The sequence below is a fragment of the Lissotriton vulgaris genome, chromosome 2_1 (genome assembly GCF_964263255.1).
Source record: "Lissotriton vulgaris chromosome 2_1, aLisVul1.2, whole genome shotgun sequence".
Classification (NCBI taxonomy): Eukaryota; Metazoa; Chordata; class Amphibia; order Caudata; family Salamandridae; genus Lissotriton; species Lissotriton vulgaris.
In genome coordinates, this window is record NC_141687.1 from 754708002 (window position 1) to 754730338 (window position 22337).

General features: G+C 43.2%; 1 protein-coding gene across 1 annotated transcript in view; it reads left to right on the forward strand.

The window, feature by feature from the left end:
- OTOG (otogelin) overlaps positions 1–19328 on the forward strand; it is a 1187449-nt gene extending 1168121 nt beyond the window's left edge. The window contains exons 53-54 of the mRNA XM_086954148.1: positions 2572–2651; positions 18074–19328. Coding sequence (XP_086810274.1) covers positions 2572–2651; positions 18074–18274 — 281 coding nt within the window. The 3' untranslated portion in view covers positions 18275–19328. The remainder of the gene's footprint in view (positions 1–2571; positions 2652–18073) is intronic.
- Positions 19329–22337: the final 3009 nt, after the last annotated feature.

The window sequence follows — 22337 nt, forward strand, 5'->3', positions numbered from 1 at the left end:
CAGCTACTCCTAATTACTTATTAGGAAGTAAGGAAATCCAGTTTTTTCATTTGAGTGGCACTTTTCAAGGGACGTTAGTGGCTGTGAAAAAGTGCATCGATGCAAGTCAACAACACTATACATTCTGTGTGCGACTGCATCACTAGAGTATTGAAGAGCCTATAAAAAAGAGCAGTGAAGTACTTTCTAATTGTGGAGATGTCCTATCCCTCCTCCCCCAGGCCTCTATTCACCAGGCACCCTTCTCAAAAGATTTCCATTCAAAACACAGCTCGCACCATCCATTTACCAGCAATTTCCCTTCCCCAGACATAGCAACAACAACAAAATGCTCCCATTTGTCAGGTTGAGGGGAAATAGTGACTAAACAGAGACAGCGTCTGCATCACTTTATCTCTGCACTCCTAAAGACAAACAAATTAACCTGATTTTGTGCAATGCGGCTGGTGCTTTTGTAAAGTGCTTCAATACCTTGAAGTCAGTGTAGTTTGTGCTCTTTTAAAATGTCCCCAAAAATGTATCTGACATTGTGTAATGTAACTAGTGCTCATGTAAAGCACTCCAGCATCTTCATGTTGCTCAAGTTCTCATGATATCATAAAGAAAGGCCTCTCCATCCCTGGTGAACTGCAGTGAATGAATGAATGAATGAAAACCATCTTATATAGCGCAACTTAGCCCAACGGGCGTCAAGCCGCCTAACAGTAACACCTGATGAAAAGGAGCCAAGTACCCGGTTACAGATATGCCTCGGTAAAGAGCCAAGTCTTTAGTGCTTTCCTAAAAGGCGCAATGGAAGGTTGCATTTTTAATTCAGGGGGGAGGGTATTCCACAACTTAGGGGCCACACAAGAAAAGGTCCTTCCTCCTCACCTGACTCTGTTAACCCGGGGAACAGACAGGAGATTCTTGCTGGAGGAGTGCAGGTTTCTGCTGGGGGTGTATGGAACCAGCAGAGATCTAATACTTTCTGAGCTTTCGCCAAACAGGGCCCCATAGACAAGGCACAGTGAATGTGCTTTGAAATTAGAGCTCTAAAGGAGGAAGATGACAGCATAAGGCAGTGGGGTATGCATGCAGTGACATGGGAGGAGGCGGGAGGGAAGAACGCTGATGCCATTTGTCAGATAGAGGGGAAATAATGAATAAACAGGGGCGGCATCTGCATCACACTCTGCTCACACCTAAAATGAATAAACAGGGGCTGCATCGGCATCACAATCTCCGAGCACCTAAAAACAAAACAATTAACCTGACCTTGTGTAATATAACTGGCGCTTTAGTATTGAGCTTCAATACCTTTGGCTCAGTGGAGATTGTGCTATATAAAAATGCCCCCAACATTTTATCTGATATTGTGTAATGGAACTAGTGCTCATGTAAAGCGTGCCAACAACTTCAGGTCATTTGAGTTCACATTATAGAAGCAAGCGTCAGAGAAAATGTGACAGGAGTTGCACAAGCCTTGCCCTTAGGCTCACTAAAGCAACAAGCAGCGAAGCAGGAGGGTTTTGGGGAAAATCCTTGGTTTTTGAAGTCAGAGAAAATTAAAAAGGTGATTTCAAAAACAGCATCCGAAGCTTTTGACATTTCATCTCAGTATTTGAACAGGACAGGCAGATTAATTGAAGGGCACCAAACCTGAACCTAAAGACGGTCAAACAGTTACACAATCAGGAATCAAAGTAAAATTAGTCCCCCAAATGTACACTTATACACAGAAGCGTAATGCTAAACAGTTATTGGGTGGTGATCTGTGGGAGGAAACCAAACACAAAAAGGAGTAACAAAGAGGAAGGATTAAACGCAAGCAAGCAAGCATTTTTGAGTGACAATCGAAGGGACAATTAAAAAGGCAATGGACACAAAATGAAAGCTGTATGTGTCAAAGAGAAAGTGCATGCACTACCTAAGCTCAACCTAAAAAGGAGCCAATGGATAAATAATGGCATCATTGGTCCCTTCCACCTTACTGGAACTGACAGTCTCTGCCTTCTGATGCACACCTTCTGGCAGGACCAGAAGCCTCCGTCATTAACTGTGCTTTTATATTTATCAATCGGAAGAAATAATAACCTTCCACTTACAGCCTTTCCTTGTGTCTTTCTCTGCCTTGAATAGAATCAATCTGTCTTCGTACAAGGGCACAGGACAGAGACAACACTTGCAGTCTAGGAACAAAGGCTACTGCAGATGAAGGCTCTATTTGTATGAACATTCCCTTGGACTTCTTGGAAGTATACAAACCACAACACATAAGGATCTAGTGAATGACATACTGATAGAAGCTTGTTATCTACCAATAACAAATAATAGCTGTGTGTAACATAGAGGGCTTCATATTTGCTTCCACTGTTCATCAGAGTTTGTTGAGGCTTTTCACTTCCATAGTGCTGCTCATAAGTTATGCTAGGTTCCAAAGACCAAAACTATACACATATGTTTTTGTAAAAACCCTCGCTTGGACCCTCTTTTAAAAATATTTTTGAAACATCCTTGAAATAAAATATACTTTCTTCCTTAAATTGAAACCAGCGTTCTAAAATTATTCACTTAATTTCTTTATTGCAGGCAAAGAAGATGGAAAATTTTGTAAAAAGGTTACTGTGAGGATGACCATACGAAAGAATGACTGCAGAAGTAACACTCCTGTGAGTATCCTAAGAACAGATAATGTACACATTTAAAATTTAAAGTATGATATGCATTTGCTTAATTCATGTATATTTATATTCTACTCTATTTAAAGCTCTTCTGACTGTCTGCTATATCAGAAGGTCAACTTTCAATGACAGCATAGGCATCAATGCTAAACTATTTCTGAGACCCAGATTATTTACATAACATATTCAAAATGCAAAATGTCCTTGCAAGACTGACTCAAGGGCACCTCTGCACATGTTTTAAAGGATTTGCCATCACGACAGTTCATTTCACAGTACAAAGCACTTGGTGGCAGTCTTTGTTTTTATGATGTCTCAGTGGCGTACCTAGGCTTTAGCCCCCTGCATTTGCCGAGGATGGGGGAGGGGGGGGCGGGGTTGCTGGCGATTCTTGTGACCAAAGATAAGTGTGGGGGAGGGGGGCCAGCCGCTGCCCCGACCCCACCACGCCCCCTAGCTACGCCACTGTGATGACTGTTCACCAGATTTTTACAGTATTTTTTGTTTTTCAGAAACCAACTCACTAACAGGGAGTTTGATTCAGATGAACAAAAAAAGCTAATGAATCCACATACCCTGGGACTTTTCTCTAGGGGTGTGAATGTCATTATTATTTTTTCTGTACCTTTGGCAGTGACAGACAGGAAATAAGACGTTACATTATCAATTCTAACTAAGGTGGGCTGTGTAATGCCCTTCTTCCAAAAGCCCCTAATCCACAGGGCTGTAGGAGGATGTTTTCGACGGGCTTAAGGTCCACCTGTCTCTAAATGAGGCAGGTGGGCGGAGACTTTGGCTGACAGGGTACTATGTCGCATTTGTGGCAGACCAGCCTGTCTTCTAAACTCTAAATGTAGCCGTGTGTTTTTGACATATTGGGATATTATGGAAATTGATCATGTGTGATGACTCAAGCACTATGGAAATCAGCAATGTACATACTGGAGAATTGTCAACATTGAGGCATCAACTTTATAGGATAGAATGAAATCCAGTGTGTTATTGAAAATTGTAATGTTCTACTGTCATGTCCTTTTAGCACAGTGGTAATAAGGAAAATCGGTTAACTTTATATTCCACATGAATGCACTAAATAGGGCCAATATATCAATGCAGTGGGTCATGTGGGATGTATCCGAGTAGTATATAGCATGCAGATTTGCACTGTGTGTGGTGTATGATATACCTGACGTGTACCAAGCAGAGTCTTTAATCGTGCCTATTGAAGTGACATGTATGAAACCCACAATTGCACCCAACTCAGGGGCATATTTACACGCCCCTAATGCCACCAGAGCATCACTTCTTCTTACGCTCCTGTGACGTTGCTCTCTACCCCATATTTGCACGGTGGCATTGCCACCATGTAAATATACCCCATACCGCAGCAGTCCGCTAAAGCAAAGGAATGGACAATGGGTGTTGCTGTGGGCATTCCAATACAACACCCATTGCTTTTTGATGCTGGCCCATATTTACAAGGATGGGGCAGCGCCAAAAACTAAGGCTAGACAAAACATGTCTGACTTCGCATTTTGTTCTTTATATGTGTGCTGCATTCTGCAGCACACATAGAAACAGCAAATCGCCTTTAAAGATTGTTAATGTGCAGGAAGCAGTCCCTTCCTGCACATAAACAATCTCCCCTGCATCGCAGGCACGCTTGCAACATGGTGCAAGGTTGCCTGCTCTGTTACAAGGCAGGTTTTGTAACATCAGCGCTAGGGGAAACTCAGGGGTGTGCCATATTTTTGTAATTACAGCGCATCCTTGCATCTAAAAAATGTCAGAGCCCGGAGTTACCAATTTTTTAATCACACCGCACTCCAACATTTTATTGTAACTATCCCCCTAAGTGTTTAATTGGAAGATAGGGAGATGGGGCTACAATAAAAGAGTAGGTGAAGCAAGTCCCTGATCTCCTTATTGCAATTCCACCATGTGGGGTCTTCCCTAAAGGGACAACATGTGGAGATGTGTGCGTGTCTAAAAGGTCCTATGGAGGAGCCTATATTTAGTTTGAGACAACGAAGGGTTAATTTTTATAAGAAACAACCGATTTCCAAATCTGTCTCCAATCATCTGGAGATTTGTTGTTGGACACATTCCATTTCTTTAAATAAGGTAGAATTCAAGTGTGTGGATTTAGGACTTAGAAGGTGGTAAAATTTGGATATTTAGTGACTGGATTTGCTGAAGGAGGATATAAGTGTATGCAGAATGGGGTCCCTATGGTAGCACTTGGACTTGGATATGTAAGCTTTAAGTTTAAGGAACTCGTTGAAATCCAACTCCAACAGAATATACTGGTGCTGGGTTTCTTTCAAGGAGAGAGGTGATTTCTGCATGCCTAACTGGTGCAAGAAGAGGATGCCCTTGGATGACCATGAACGCCAAAAAAACGGGCCATGTATTTTAAATGTAAAATTATTTCAGAGTGAAGCCAAGTTAGAATGATTTATCAGGACCTCTAGAAGTTTATCTAAAGTTAGGATTGCCCATTTAGTGTTGTTGAAAATATATTTGGATCGATGGGAGGGTCTGATGTTGGTGGACAAGAGCATAATGGGATTTATATCTTCAGGGGTCTGTCTTTCAACAAGGAGACATGACAGTTCTGGCGGCAGCTGAGAGAACCATAATGAGCCCTGTCTAGCTAGAAATGCAGTTTAATAGATTTTAAAGTCAGCCAAATTCACTCCTTCCAGGTGTGGGTGAAGTCCTAATTTTTGGATTGATATCCTGGGGCATTTATTAGAATTTTCCTAAGATCCTGATTTTTGATGGTAGTCCTCAGACAGGGATAATGGCAACATGCTCATGAGGTGTTTGACTATTGGAGTCACCATCATGTTACCTGTCTCTATACACCCCCCACCATGTGATAGATGTAAGATTCCACCCAGCCAACAAGTCTTCTATTTTCTTTAATGTCAATCTTACATTGTGTTGTAAGGTTTCTATCAGATCTGACCCAAATTCAATGCCTAAGTATTTTAAAAACTGTGGTTGTCACACCAGCCTTGAGTTATCTAAGAGGCTTCTGGTGCATAAGATGCTTAATCCCTTGACCTCTGATTTGTTCTTGTTGAGTTTGTATCCTGCAACAAAAGGAGTAGGCGTTGATCTATGTATTAGTGCATTAATGGAATGACGTGCGTTCTCAGTCACAATCAAGATATCGTTGCAGTAAGCTGTCACTTTCACAGTGGTTCTGCTAAAGGCAATACCGGAGATCAAGTCATTTGATTAGATGTTATGGAGCAAGGGTTCCAAGGCCAGGATAATATGGGAAGGGGACAGCGGGTAGCCCTGCCGAAGGCAACAAGAGACCACAATCCCGGACTCAAGCTCAGGGTTACTATAGAGTGCCATCACCATTCTGGTAAAATCATCACCTAGGTTACATTTTAATAGTGTTTCTCAGAGAAATGTCTGCTAGACCCTATCAAACACCTTTTCAGCATCCAATATTATCGCTAAAGTATCGGCGGAAGTGGTCTTAGATTTTTCTAGGATATGTCACAGAGGCTTGAGTTGTCATTGGACATGCAATTCTTCATGAATCCTACTTTGGCATGACTACTTAAGCGCAGTAAGTAAGGTTCCAGTCTTTTATGTAGGATTTTAGCATAGATGTTTGCATCTAGGTTTATTAGTGAAATAGGTCTATAGTTTTAACAAGTGTTGGATCCTTACCCTCTTTCGGTAGCATTACTTTTGTGGCTTCACTTGTGGTGCCTGATACAGGATACAGCTCTTGCCTCTGCAAAGTGGTGGAAAAGATCTAATAGTGTAGGGGAGAGAAGGGACGCAATTGACTAGTAGAAATGTGCAGTAAAACCATGTTTACCCGGAGCTTTGTTTGGTTTGAGGGTTTTAATTGCTGCTGTAATCTCATCTGAACTAAATATCAAATTGAGGTTTTTTTTTTATCCTCCTCGGTGATGCAAGGTAGGTGTAACCTCTCTAAGCATACCTTGCACATTTCGGTGGAAGACTGGGAGTCATTCTTATAGAGCAATTCATAGAAGTCTCTGAAGACCTATGGTATCGTGTGTGGATTTGTATGTGTCACATTTAATTTTTTTGATCATAGTGATGCCCTTTTGAGTTGTTTGTGCATTATAAAGGACACAAGTATTTTTCTGTTATTATTTGCTTCGCACCGTTTCAAGCCCATGTTTTTTTTAAATCAAAACCCCTGTTTTCTCACTCAATATCCTGCTGTATTAATTATTCTTATTTGCTAGGAGAATGACTGTGGGGGCATCCAAATTAGAGGTTTGGCGAGTCTCTAGGGCTTTTATTTCTTGCTCTAACCATGATAGGTTGCTTCTATGGTCTTTATTTAGCTTGTGTATCTATTAGAGTGTCTCTAACAGTTGCCTTACGTGCATCCCAGTAAGTGACAGGAGAGACATCGGCAGAGATCTAAGGTCATAGTATGTGGTGTAGGAACTTCACCCATTACATTGAAAGGTAAATGCAACCTGTGGACTGCAAGACTTATTGTGTTATACACTAGTGTAACACAGGAAAGCACAGCTTCAGGTCTAGCATTGTAACCTGGCCTGCTGCTTTGAAGGACTGCTGCCCTACTGGATTGCTCCCCTGTTGCCCTGCTGTTCTATTACCCTCTGCCTGAGTACAAGGACTGGATCTTCTTATGTCCCAGGACCTCCTGAGTGACTCACAAGGGCTAGTTTGCGTGCCTCCTGTTCAGAGCTAAAGGGACACAAAACATTTCCTCCATCTTAAACCTGCACCTGGGCCTAGCCTGAGTGAGTCATGACCACCCAAGTGGTGCCCCTCCAATTCTAGACCTTTGGATGTGTTACTAAAGGTGCCCAGAGAGCCAAAATTCTAAACAGTGGACTTGTACAAATTTTGGCTCAAAAGTGCACTGAGAACCAGGAGGAGACCAGGACCAACAGTCTCGCTTATGTGTCCGAGGTACATTGCCATTCAGATTGACTTAGCAGCTTTTCCCACTGATTTTTTCTCCCAAGCAGTAAATTATTTTCAGCATTCCTACACCAAAGGGGTACCTGGCCTTGTGAAATTGTCTTCGGATACAGCCCTGTGCCTTGTCCTGCTGACGATTTTTGACTTCCATTTCAAAGACTAAAGTCAAACGTAGAAATCTCCACCACAGCTTTGGCCAAAGGCTATCCGATGACACTCCCACGTTGACACCTCCTGCAGCCTTGCCCGGCTGAACTCTATTTTCCCATACACTTTTTCTCAGAATGTCTTCTAAATACGAATGTAATTGCAGACCGGGGTCAATCCACTTTCTTTACCTGAACTATGCTCCATCGTGGTTGGCCATATTTTTTTTACTATGACCCGGTCTCGAGCTAATAGATATCCCTGGTTAGAGCTCTGATTTTTTAGGCCCTAGTTTCTACTAAAACCTTCATAACTCTGGTTCAGTTGATTGGATTTTTGTCCTTTTGGTGTCCAATAATTTATTAAAATATACTCTATTATTATTTAATTTTTTGGTATTTTTCTTGTGTTGTGTTTTCACTTTATTGCTGTTTGTGTGCTGCATAAAAACTTTACACATTGCTTTAAATTAAGCCTGACTTATTTTTGTGCCCAGCTACCCAGTGTTAGGCACAGGTTTATTTAGTGACTTTTTGTGGTTCACCTTGCAAAGGATTGTAGCTGTTGCTAGACCACGGCTCACACCGAGTCAACCAACAACCCACTTTCTTCCAAATTCAAAATCAGAAAATATTTTAAGTCTTAGTAGCTAGATCAGAAATAATTTTGGCCGCATCCCTAGACGAATAGGAAAGTCATCTCTACCACCCACAACATCATGGGGTTCTTAAGCACATTACTTGCATAGGAAATTAGCAATACTACAAAATCATTGTGGTGTGAGTGAAAGTATAAGTTCCTTAGCAAATCAGTGCACAAGAATGGTAATCACACATATGCACAAGTTCCTTGAATAATTATTCAACACCTTCTATGCTAATGTCATCCGGAGATGTTCAAACAAATGTGAAACTTTTCACAATAAGACTTTCTCTTAATGAGTAGAACCTGAGAAGGGAGGGAACATATAAAAATATTTGTTGCAATCTTACACCTGCACCATGGAAAATTCATTGTAAGCAAAACAATAAAGCAATGAAAGTAAACGAATATGACCTCAGTTTGACTGCGTGCTGTGGAGCCTATGAGGAGTGGACATGCACTGGAAGGGAAGCAGGAGTAAATGTCATCCATCTTGTCCAAGATGTCTTTTAACATAGAAATGTGACATAAATAATATACATTAATGAAAACACTTCTGTACATCATAAGAAATGTGTTTCAATTGTAATTATATTAATGCAGTCGATATATGTAAAATGATGTGTAAAATGTCATAGTAAGCATCATTAATTAATGCACAAAATGCAAACTCGAAAAACCTTTCCACGCCTGCTAGGGCTGAGTGTGAAGGACTTGACCTGTGGGTAAATCTACGTGCGAGTTTCCTCTTCACTGTCAAAGGAAGTTCTAAGCCTGGGTGACTAATATTTTGCTTCAAGATCACAGTAAAATATGACCATTGCTAACAGGAGCATATTTTGATCAGTCAGGTATTCATTTCTATTATATTTCGATTGATGTGAAGAAGTGTAGAGTGGGTCTGATGGATGAATTGAATCAGACTGGGTTGCAAGCAACAATTGTTGACCTTTCCAAGATCACAATGCTAAGGGAGTTATAGTCCAAGACAGTGCTTCTTTTGTCTTCTCGGGACTCCCACTGAATCAATACTGGAAGCTGCAGACCCCTTACTATAAGCAAATTCTATGATTTGAAACCCAAACACAAATACTGAAACAAGTATATATCAAACATATACATAAAGTATGGAGGATTTCAAAATGTATTTTTATTTCAAAAAGACAAAGCAATGTGCTGTATGCGAGCATATCACTTTGATTTTTAGCCCAAAAGTCATGCTCTTGTTTTGGTATATACCAATTCTTCAAAGTAGTCCACTAATAGTTCATTCTAGATTTGTGTTGCTGTATTTGCAATGCTCCCAAGAGTCAATGCAAGGATTCCAAATTCACATTCAGAGTGTTTTAAAAGTTTAAACTTTTTTAAATATACATATATTATTAATCGGTTAATGTTATTACATTTTCTGAACAGCCGTGAATGGCCTGAAAAGTGCTGGGCACCCACAGATTAGGAATCACTGGTTTACGGACTATCCTAAGTATACAAAGGAGATCTAAAGCTGCTGAAACTATTGATTTTCTTTCGCTTTTTTCTCCATTGCTTAACTGCTGTCATGTAATTGGTCTTTTTACTTTTTCCAACGTTATGTTTTTTTTAAGAGTAGGAGGTCAGGTCAATGATTGCTACGTTTACATACCTATATATGGTTAACACTGTTAGCCTATTCAGCCTGGGACAGGCCATCTTTTGTGGACAGATTCTCTGTTAAGTAGGGAAATTAAGTGGTGGTGCAGAGCTTAATATGTTCTCAATGACAGAGCACTCCAGATTTGTGGTATTGGTGGTGAGGTTTGGGTGCATGATGAGTTGGGAATGAATAGAAAAGAGCAAATAGTTTCAAATGGAGTTAACAGGTGATGGGGTAGTTGCTGTCTAACCTAGAGGGCAATCATCGTCTGGCTCTGTAACACTGGTGGGAAAGTTCGGGTCAGTGACGTGGTGTACATGCATGATATTGAAGAAAAAGTACAGTAGTGTCAAGCAACAATGTGTTTTACTATTTGCATATATATAAACTGCTGGTGTAGATCTTTACTTTCTATTGGTGAATGTGACCGATTTAAATCATTATACGCAATACACACAGAAGAGAAGCTGATCTTAGGCTGGCACAGGAAACTTACATTTCATGAGGTTTGGAAGTATTTTAGAAAAACATGTCGGGATTCAGAATACTTAGTATTCAATACCCAGTGATGGAAAGGCAGCGTTGATTGGAAAAACTTGTCGCCTTATAATATTCATATCTTCATTTTGTATAGTTAACTACTTTGCCCCTATTGTTGACTACTCCTATGGCCGAGATACCCGCCACCCCCTCTCAACACAATCCCCGAAAGGAGGGAAACCGGAAACAGTTCTTGAAGTTTTTGGAAGTGGGATGGAGTGACCATCCCGGCCGTATTTATTAAAACAAAATTAAAACATTAAACGTTTCATGTTATGTACAATTTCATTACCATATTGCGATGTTTGGCTAACCTTAACAGATTCTCTAATACAGAGGTTCTCCTAGCCGAACTAGCATCTTACAAAACATTTCTTGACATATTGAAATTGTACAACCTAACGTTTAAGGGCCAACGGCAAGGTCATAACCGGTGTCAAGATCCCTAACCAGACTTACCCCTCCCACTTGGGCTGGGCGACAGCACGGAGGCGTACCTCAAGTGCAACTATTACCAATTTCCCTTGACTTGACGGGGGCACCTAAAGACTCGACGCCAGTTAAAGGTCGTTCGAATACTCGTGTGAGGTATCTAGAAGGTACCGTAGACCTTATCCCAACCCCACACAACTTACCGCATCTGCCGTCGCAGATGTCACTGGCCCCGGGAAATTCCCCAGGAGGGGGCTGTAACCCCTCCTACAAAGGAAGGGGCCTTGACCGCCTTTCCTTTACTTCCGGCGACCCATCCTTAGAAGGGACCGCCTCCCCATTGAGGGGCCAATGGCCACCTCTCCCGAGCGCTCCCATCCGTGTTGGGTGACGCCCACTCATAGGGATCTACTAATTAGTGCTCACCGATCATGACCTTACCGCCTACCAAAATAAATACGACAGTGCAAATTAATCTACGAATACATTGGCCACTATGACCGAAAGAGCATGCATTAAAAATTCAACACTAAACTGAATATCTTTAATGGCAAACATACTCAAAAACGACCATTCTTTATTAACTCAACATTCACATGGTACTACAACCTGTATACGAAAACCGAAGCAAAATTAATCAACTTTATTAACACAACTGGCTGTCTTCAGGGGCTGGTGGGTGGGTCAAAATTGGCTCTTTGTTCTGTCCCGAGCTCACGTGCAGCGAGGAGGTGCAGCTTCAGAGCACAAGAACAAGAGGATGTCTTCTGGTCTTGCGTCCCTTTTTATCCGTCTTCAGGGCGGGCGTATACCCGCCCCTGCCTGCCCCGAGGGCGTGGCTGGCTGCGTCGGTGTCTAGGCCAGCCCACTCTAGGGCGGGAACGAGCGCGCCCCAGCTACGCCGCTTCGGGCATACCAGCTGAGGCGCGCCTCCCACCCAAAAATGGCTTCCCGGGGGGATCGAGGCACTCGGCCATACGTTCGGGGGGACCGAGTTGGTCGCCCCTTTCCATATGGCCGAGATACCCGCCACCCCCTCTCAACACAATCCCCGAAAGGAGGGAAACCGGAAACAGTTCTTGAAGTTTTTGGAAGTGGGATGGAGTGACCATCCCGGCCGTATTTATTAAAACAAAATTAAAACATTAAACGTTTCATGTTATGTACAATTTCATTACCATATTGCGATGTTTGGCTAACCTTAACAGATTCTCTAATACAGAGGTTCTCCTAGCCGAACTAGCATCTTACAAAACATTTCTTGACATATTGAAATTGTACAACCTAACGTTTAAGGGCCAACGGCAAGGTCATAACCGGTGTCAAGATCCCTAACCAGACTTACCCCTCCCACTTGGGCTGGGCGACAGCACGGAGGCGTACCTCAAGTGCAACTATTACCAATTTCCCTTGACTTGACGGGGGCACCTAAAGACTCGACGCCAGTTAAAGGTCGTTCGAATACTCGTGTGAGGTATCTAGAAGGTACCGTAGACCTTATCCCAACCCCACACAACTTACCGCATCTGCCGTCGCAGATGTCACTGGCCCCGGGAAATTCCCCAGGAGGGGGCTGTAACCCCTCCTACAAAGGAAGGGGCCTTGACCGCCTTTCCTTTACTTCCGGCGACCCATCCTTAGAAGGGACCGCCTCCCCATTGAGGGGCCAATGGCCACCTCTCCCGAGCGCTCCCATCCGTGTTGGGTGACGCCCACTCATAGGGATCTACTAATTAGTGCTCACCGATCATGACCTTACCGCCACAGGCCCGGATAGTTGACCGGCTATCCGGGCCCCCCACAAAACTCCTAGCTAAAGGTCATGTTCCAACGTTTTTAACCATGCTAAGAAGTCTCCTATGAGTAACTCATTTCCCACCCGAGACAAATGCACACCATCCCCCAGATACATACTGTCGTCATTAATACAACCGTGCGAGATAGAATGCAATGTCCTGGAACGAAACAACCTACTCATTTTGTTATTAAGTTTTCTAACAGAATGGTTCAAAGCAGGGATCGAAATAGCCCCCCGCCACACTTTTCGTGGGATCATATGAGACCACGCAATTATGCACCCCGGAACTTTCCTCGCCAACCAACTTACAGTGGAAAGCATTGCCTCCAGGAGAAGTCGTCTACCGGTGGTGACCAAATCATTGCCCCCTAAATGTACTATGACTATAGACGGCGGTGACCTCGTCCGCCCTAACAAACCCTCAAAGAATGCCTGAAACTGGTCAATACAGAGACCGCCCCTTCCGTAGAAGGACATTCTGTACCCGTATTCCCCAGCTACGTGAATCATGTCACCTGCTTCGAATACGTCTGCGGCACGCCTCACGTATGAGTGGCCCACGACCCACACCTCCTTTCTCACAGCCGGTGATGTCTGACCGCTGGCCCGGTGTTGGGTCGACTGCATAGTCCGCCCCGCCTCGAAGGCTTGCGTAACTGAAAACCAAACAAAAGACAAGAAGCGTGAGTACATTATTACAGCTTCACAACATGTGCAACCGCACATACCTCTTATAACAATTGGAGGACCAACGCCCCACTCGTTTTACTTGTTCCACATTAAGACCCCTGGCTGTAGCTTCAGTGGCAGCCCCTATCCGAAAGGAATGGGTCCCAAACTCACCCGGGTCCAAGCCCGCTGCGGTAATTGACATCGCGAGCACCCGCTGAAACTGAAACTTCGTCAGTGGGGTGGCGTCCGCGTGTCTCAACAATGTCCCCCCCCATGATGCCACCCTTCGTGCTAGGTAATCTTCTAAACACTTCACCGGACACATGGAAGACCCTGGAATCCTGCGAATGACTATGCAGTCTCCCACCCCACTTTGATCGGTTTTTGACTTGACAAAGGATACAGTCATCGTCTCACCCCTGATCTGAACGTGTTCCCGGCACAAACCCCCCGCCACATCCCGCTTGCTCCTTGCTACCAGCTCACTTATCCTCATAGCCCCGTGAAATGCAAGCGTAAAAGCAGCTCGGAACAAACAGGCCTCGAACTGAGATGAGCATATGGCGGGGAGTGTGGCCAGCAACTGGGACAACCTATCCAGACCTATCGGGCGCCTCTCATCTACTCTGCGACCCTCAAGGCGTTGCCACCCACGCAGCGCTTTCTGTACCACAAAAGACGCTGTCGGGTCCTGGATATTATGAGCCCTGGCAACAAAGGAGATGGCAGCACGATGCCTCTGGGCTGTAGCCACCGACTTCCCAGCCTTACGCAAGGACATCAGAAAATGTACCACCCAATCCTCATGCCCCCAAAGTCCCCCTCTCTCAGTTCCCAAAAAGGCTAAATAAGCCCGAAACGCCCCTTCGTATGCCTTCCTCGTCCTTGGTGCTAGACTCTCTCCCACGAGGTAACGAAGTTCGGGGCACCGAGAGACCAGAGAGCTTCGGGAAAGGGTGCTGGCTCTGGGTCCGCTGAGGGAAGGAAACCCGAGAAAGCCTGCATTTGAAAACGAGACAGTGCATCAGCAGCCTGATTCATCACCCCTGGGACATGTTTTGCTCTGAATACCACGTTCAGTTGCATACACAGTAAGACAATTTCTTTAAGCAGCCTTAAAATCATTTTACAACGTGCTGCCTGACTATTAATGCATTCTACAACGGTCATATTGTCAGACCAAAATATGACAGAGTGATTTTTGAATCCATCGGGCCAGGTTCTGAGGGCCACCAAAATGGGAAACAGCTCAAGGAAAGCAATATTACTCGTCAGCCCCTCTTCGTGCCACCATGTTGGCCACTTTTGTGCCGACCATTTTGTGCCGAAGATGGCGCCGAAACCCATGCTTCCCGCTGAATCCGTCCATAGACCAAGCTCTTCAGAGGACAAGGCCGGTTTGTTCCAGACGACTCGACCATTGAAATCCGCCAAAAATGCTAACCAAATACGCATGTCTTGGCGGACCTCGGCCGATAACCTCGTGCGATGATGACCCTCTTTTAGGCCGACCATCGCCTGTGCAATCGAACGGGAGAAGGGGCGGGCCATCGGGATCACCCTTAAGGCAAAATTCAACTTCCCCACCAATTGCTGCAATTGATGCAGCGTAACTTTAGATGCAGTAATACACATTTGCAGGGCTGTCCTGAATTTCGACACTTTGGGAGCTGGTAAACGAAAACAACCCTCACTAGAGTCCAACTCGATCCCGAGAAACTCGAGGCAAGTCGTGGGACCCACAGTTTTACCTGGTGCCAATGGCACGCCAAATTGATTCATTAAAACACAAAATTCAGTCAAGGCCCGGGCACATTCATCCTCCCCAGCGGCCCCAAGGAACAGAAAGTCATCGAGGTAATGCATCACATTCTGAAAACCCGTTTTCTTCGTGTAAACCCATTGTAGAAAACTACTGAATTTCTCGAAATATGCACAAGATATAGAGCACCCCATCGGCATACACCTATCCATGTAATACAAACCTTGAAACATGAATCCCAACAGACGTTGGTCTTCCGGGTATACCGGGAGCAAACGGAACGCTGACTCGATATCTGATTTCGCCATCAGCGTCCCGGGCCCCAGGCGATTCAAAATGGCTACGGCCTCATCGAATGATGCGTACCGCACCGAACACATTTCTGGATCAATTGCATCGTTTACAGAAAGGCCATGAGGAGCTGATAAATTGTGAATCAATCGAAACTCACCCGGGTCCTTCTTGGGGACCACCCCTAAAGGAGAGCAAACAAAATTCGGTACCGGGGGAACACGAAACGGGCCGGCAACCCGACCTCGGGTAACCTCTTTCCGGATCTTATCCTGTACTACAGTCGTATGCTGCAAGACGGAAAGTTGATTTTTGCACGTCCCGACACCCTGAAAGTTCCCCACCGGGATGCGGAAACCATATGAAAAACCGTTTCGTAGCACCCCAGCAGAAGTACGATCTGGGTATTCGCTGAGCCAGGGAATCATCGCCAGGGTATCAATCGGGGTTGGTAAAGGCGCCCCTCGGTCTATATTAGACCTGTTTGGCGCCTCCTCTACCCCCATTTTCACCCGATTTGGCTCTGCACGAGGACTCAGGATGGGGTGCCCCACAACCACTACATTCGTGTTTGAATTTACAAGATCCCGGGGGCCTAGTACATTTATTTCTGTTGAAATTGAAACAGAAACCCCTCTTCCCTGTATTGCCGGCGGGTCTCGGGTAATCGTCTGTACCCGTACCCGACCGAAAGGGCGTCCCCCCATTTTGGCGGGAGGACTCACCAACAGTACTCCCCACCAACGGCACTTTCAACATCCCCGACTCTTTCATTTTATTCCATGTCAAAGAATCGTAACAGTCCCAGGTTAAACTTTTGTTATGCTCCATCGCTTTCCTGAAAAGGTTGTCATAACAGAACCATTGGTTACCTTGGTGCGATGTCGAGTACCCCATAATTCGCGACTGATATACTGGAAATTCAGGGAGCAATTCAGGCCTACGTTCCCCCAAAATTGACGTAAAAATTCCCCAAGCATTACCCCAGTTACCAATATTCTCATTCACTTTAAAGGCGGCCATTTTGGCGCGCCAAACACTCGGATGCATCAGATCCTTTTGACCCTTAACAGTTTCGACCTCATAGTGATCAACGAGCAGGGAGAAAATGTTTACGTATTCCCCCGCCCAAATCTTTTCCTTTATTGGCAAAGGAACATGTTGCCCCAATTTTTCTCTACGAGAGGGTGTTGACTCATCCCTTGCGATCGGCAATGGCCGCTTACCTGCACCGGACGCTACTTCCGCCCCTCGTGGCTTGTCTATCACCGCATCCGGCGCGGGCACCTTGGCTGCATCACGTTTCTCGCGCAACTGTTTCATGATTGCTTGCGCTTCGGCAGCCGTGGCGCCCTCTGTACTGTCCCCCAACCACGCTGCTAGCTGTGCCGCCAACTCGGGAGGCATACCCTCAGCAGATGTCGGGGTGACTACGACCGGGATCGGGTTCCCTTCCTGTGGTACCGGGGCCGGTACCGGGGCTGGCGGCTCGAGCGGGGAACAGGGAACCGGGACGTCTCCCCCGACCGGCCCCCTTCTCGGCCTCTTAGGCCTCCCTCCGGCCGGTGGACGTCCCGATCCCTCCTCGCCGTCTCGCCCCGCCAACTGTTTCTTTATTTCGGACATCTCCTTCATGAGGGCCCGAACCATCTGGTCAGTCGACATTCTCTTGGCGCCTTTCTTGGGCATCTCTCAGACGAAATATCTAGAAGACAAAAGAAAGATTAAAACGCTCAAAATTGGCTCTTTGTTCTGTCCCGAGCTCACGTGCAGCGAGGAGGTGCAGCTTCAGAGCACAAGAACAAGAGGATGTCTTCTGGTCTTGCGTCCCTTTTTATCCGTCTTCAGGGCGGGCGTATACCCGCCCCTGCCTGCCCCGAGGGCGTGGCTGGCTGCGTCGGTGTCTAGGCCAGCCCACTCTAGGGCGGGAACGAGCGCGCCCCAGCTACGCCGCTTCGGGCATACCAGCTGAGGCGCGCCTCCCGCCCAAAAATGGCTTCCCGGGGGGATCGAGGCACTCGGCCATACGTTCGGGGGGACCGAGTTGGTCGCCCCTTTCCATTCTCCTTATATAAGGTACTCAACAGATTTGTTATTATCCCGCCTATATTATAGGTTTGCTTTTATTTGGAATTGAGAGATTATATTGTATCACAGCAATAATATGAAAAATTGGAACTGACCAATTCACCTCATATCTACAAAGGCACACCCACTTCTTTTCAGACATATTTATATGTACCAGCCATGTGGGAAGGAGCACTTTTGTCAAAATAATCCCTTCCACACTGATAGGTACCGCTTGATAAGTCACAAAGTCCTCTGCTGGACCATCCGAGTGGGAGAGTAGACTTGTGTACAATGATCCACTCATTGTTTGCTGTGTCACATTGGAAATGCATTATAACTGCCTGTACACAACCTAGTTTATTTCACATGTGTAAACACTTTATTGCAGTGTTTTAGCATCAGATCTTATTTAAGATTCTAAGTATTTAATTGTCTTATTTTCCTTTTATTTTCAGGTGAACATAGTTTCCTGTGACGGGAAATGCCCGTCTGCCAGCATTTACAACTATAACATCAATTCATATGCCAGGTTTTGCAAATGCTGCAGAGAACTTGGGTTGCAAAGACGAGTTGTGCAGTTATACTGCAGCAGTAACTCAACATGGGTCAACTACACCATTCAAGAACCCACAGACTGCTCTTGCCAGTGGTCATAAAACAGCTAAAAAGGACTATACATTGAACTTGTGTAAAATGTAAATTATAATAAATATGATAAAGTTATTTTTTACCTTAGAACATAAAGTTGCAGCAGAAACAGGAATTACATAAACATTTATTCTGTCAATGCCATTTATACAAGTTTTGTTCTAAACAAATAATTTGGATGTTTTCAGAAATGCTGGTTTTCTAAATATGTGCCATCGTTATACAGGAAAACAAGACTGCTAGGGTGAAAAGGAGAACAATGCAAACGGTAAATTTGCCTAATTGTTGCCATTATGTGTGTATCCCTCTTATATTACCATGCAGTAGGCCCCTTTCAGATTCTATTTTCATTTAATTTAAAACAAGGTTCTTCTGATAGTCTTGATATCAATGCAAGAAAAACACAGTGTATTCAATACCAATTCCAACTGCATGATAAATGTTAACAGTTTAATAGATCCACATATGTACAAATAAGTCATCTCTGCTGCCTTTAGAATTACACATAACGCAAAGGGGCATGCATGCACCCACAGCTAAGAACACGCAGGGTGTATCAGGGAAATGTTTTATCTGAGTAATTTTGTATTCTGAACTGGGACTTGGCACCACTTAGTGGAATATTTCAAATTGCATAAAGTCGTATGCCAGTAGTGGAGTACCGAATGAAGCCAGAAGAGCAGGACACTGTGGAAAGCAGTATTAAAGAATGAAGTGAAATCGTGTTCTTCTTTGTGAAATAAAGTATATTATCGATCATACCTTTCCTCACTCGGTCAAGACGGAGGATCATTCCCATCACTGAACAGATGTTAAAACCAAACGTAATATGTACACAATAATCTCGATTTTTGCTATAGTACTTAGAAATGTTTCACAATTTTAGAAAATAGTTTTATATTTATTTTTGGAATAGTACACACAAACTAAGTGGCACACCTCTTCATTTCATGGAAAAAGACGTCTTTTGCAAACCCATTTTTGTATTTTGTTACAACCTGATTGTAATTTGTTTTCATTTTCTTGAGACTATAAACCGTACCATTAAAGAGGATGACTGCCATGTGTTTCATGAATTTACTATTTTGGCTTCTCCCTTGTGCTTACAGGCAAAAAACAAGAGCAAAAATACTGTAAAAACAATATCAGACTATTTAACAGTGATTTTACCAAAAATATTTAAACGTTTTAGAACTTTTATTTTAATTAATAAATAACCTGTTATTGTTCATTTCAGAGAAAGATAACCGGAAGGTACCGAAAATCTGTTTTATTTCTTTCATGTATTATGTTATATTGAAGAAATAAGTGTCACTTTAGGGTGCATGGGAACCCTTAAAATGTACACCCCATATTATTAGCTAAAAAGCACACACAGGAGTGGATGAATTGGAGTTTAATTTCATGATACAATGTGTGCCTGAGATAAGGCACCTTACAACACATCAAACTGAAGTCAATTACACAAGGACAGACTCAATAATTGAGTTCTATGACTCAAATAAATGTTAAAGATTTATTTTTAAAAAATTCAAAGGTGTGACCTGGAAATCATAAATGCGAATCCATAAAGGCATTGTCGTGAAGGCTCTCAGTAAACAGGACACACAGAGTGAAGTGCAAAATCTGAATAATTGTAAGTCCCAATAGAACTGCAAAAACAGTTCGAAAAAATGGACTGCATCTCTAGTAGCATCACAAAGTCTTATGGCTTAAAATCAGTGGTTTATATTCAGTTTATTTGCATTAGAAATTATCCCATCCTGAGCTACATAAATATTGATTCTGCCTACTCTGTGCTAATATTATTTGTTGATAAGCATTTCAAACTAGTTACATGAACAACAGCAAACTATTGTGAATGAATGCAGTACAGTGAGCTAGTGGAAGGGCTTTGGAAAATGCAACATTATTGGGACCATGTTAGAAAGATTTCTTTGAGAGCAACAAGAACAATATAAATGGAAATAAACAAACTTGACTCTGATTGACTGTGTGCAGCAAACATAATCGATAGGAAATGTGCAGAAGGAGACAATGAGACATACATTTAGAACAAGATCTTTTTTAGGCTTAAATTGAGGCATTAGCAGCAACTCCACCATTTCTGCCATCATGTCTATTTAACATAAGCCTGACAACACACTTTTACAAGTCGTAGCAAACTTGTTTCAATTGCATTAGCACAATGTCAGTGTGTACATGTAAATTTGACAGTAAATCCATGCTCGACATGTTGTTAATAATTAACACAACATTAAAAACCTTTTTATTAAAAACTCAGCATTACAAACACATTACAGATGAGGGATGAATCTTAGGTCATGACTACAATAGGCAAAATGAATCGTTACAGAATATAGCCTGGAAAGTCTAGGGCAAAGGGGGATCTTCATTACATGTAGCAAGGGGTGGTTGACATATATCCCCCGGTAGGCATTCCACAAACCCCATATTCGAGTCCACTTCTTAGGGCACCCTAGGGACACAAACACCGTTTTCTTCCGGAACATTGACCAGTCCAAGTCTTTCTCCCAGTCTCACACTGTAGGCGGGAGTAATGCCCCCCACCCCTGAGCAATATTTCTCTTAGCAATCATAAGCCCCAAAGTAGCCCACTGTATCGTGTAGGTATTTAGGTCATTCGGCTCCCATATATTCAATAAGCATCTGCGGGCTTCTGGTAGAAGATGTGTGGACAATACTGTATTAATGGTGTTGTGTATGAGGCGCCAGTAAGATTGTATGGAGTCACATTCCCAAATTATATGCATAAAAGTGGCCACCTGACCGCACCCCTGTCTGCACGCACCCCGTTCTGATCTCCCCATCCGTACCAGCTGAGGTCCAGTCACATACACCCTATGGAGGATTTTAAGCTGGACCAGTCAGAGGCGAGCAGGTATAGCAACTACTCAGGGCAACAGAACAAAAAAATCAAAAAAAACCTCCAAAACTGGCTCCTCCAATTATTCTGTAATCACTAAAAAAACACAATTTATCCAACAGTTATAACAGTCTGCATCACTCTGTGATTCTTCGTACATCTTCAGTTGATTATACAGTCAATCTCTTGCCTCCTCTATCTCAGTTTCATCTTGTTTCCTCTAATACGAACCTCTTTTTTCCTTACACCCACAATTTAGAAACATTAGTTCAGATAATTTGAACAAGAGCAATAGGACAATTGCACAAATCAACTCAACGTACAAGGATTATTAGCATCCTAAACATACCACCTCACAAATTATTGATCCATTCACCAACATTACTAAACCGTTTTCTTATCTCACTAAACCAGGAACCAACTGCATTCCATAAGCCACACTCTTCTAAAGCTTGGAATTCATGAATAATATTAGTTATATTTAGGGTTCCAGGTTTTATGGTATTTGTTTTTCTGACATTTCCGTCTGTATTTATCCATGTTTATTTTTTGTCAAATTTATCTGTATTTATCCATATTTAATATGGGTTTTGTGAAAAAAATAATCCGTAAACTGGTATATTTCCGCATTTATTTAACCAATAAATATGCAGTCACGCTTGAATGGCTGCCAGGTTTCAGTGATAGGAACAACTACAGAAGATAAATCAATTAATTTATATGGAAATATGCACATTTCAGTATCAGCCTTGTGCATATCAAGTGCTATTTAAGCCTCTTTACTAAAATTCCTTTTTTAACCCATTACCTATCGATCCACACAGTTATTGGCCTGGCAGTCATGGCAAAGTGTATTAAGAATCACTCAAAAGCACCCAATTTCCGTTTTTATACACATTTAAACATAAGCAAGAAAATAAATGATTTTCTGTCTGTATTTATCTGTAACAATCAGTAGAAACAGAAAAAAGGGAGCCTTAGTTATATTACAAACATAAGCACTAATAACTATACTCTTATTGGAAGTGAAAGCACAACACTTTATCATCTTCAAAGTCCTGCAAACACTGCCTCATTTTGCAAGAAAGATATCTAGAGCTAAGCGGCTTTGCTTTATCACTTCTTGCATGGCAATTAGCTGAGTGTTAATCTGCGTTAGAGCTCCAGCAGAATTAAAAGCAAGT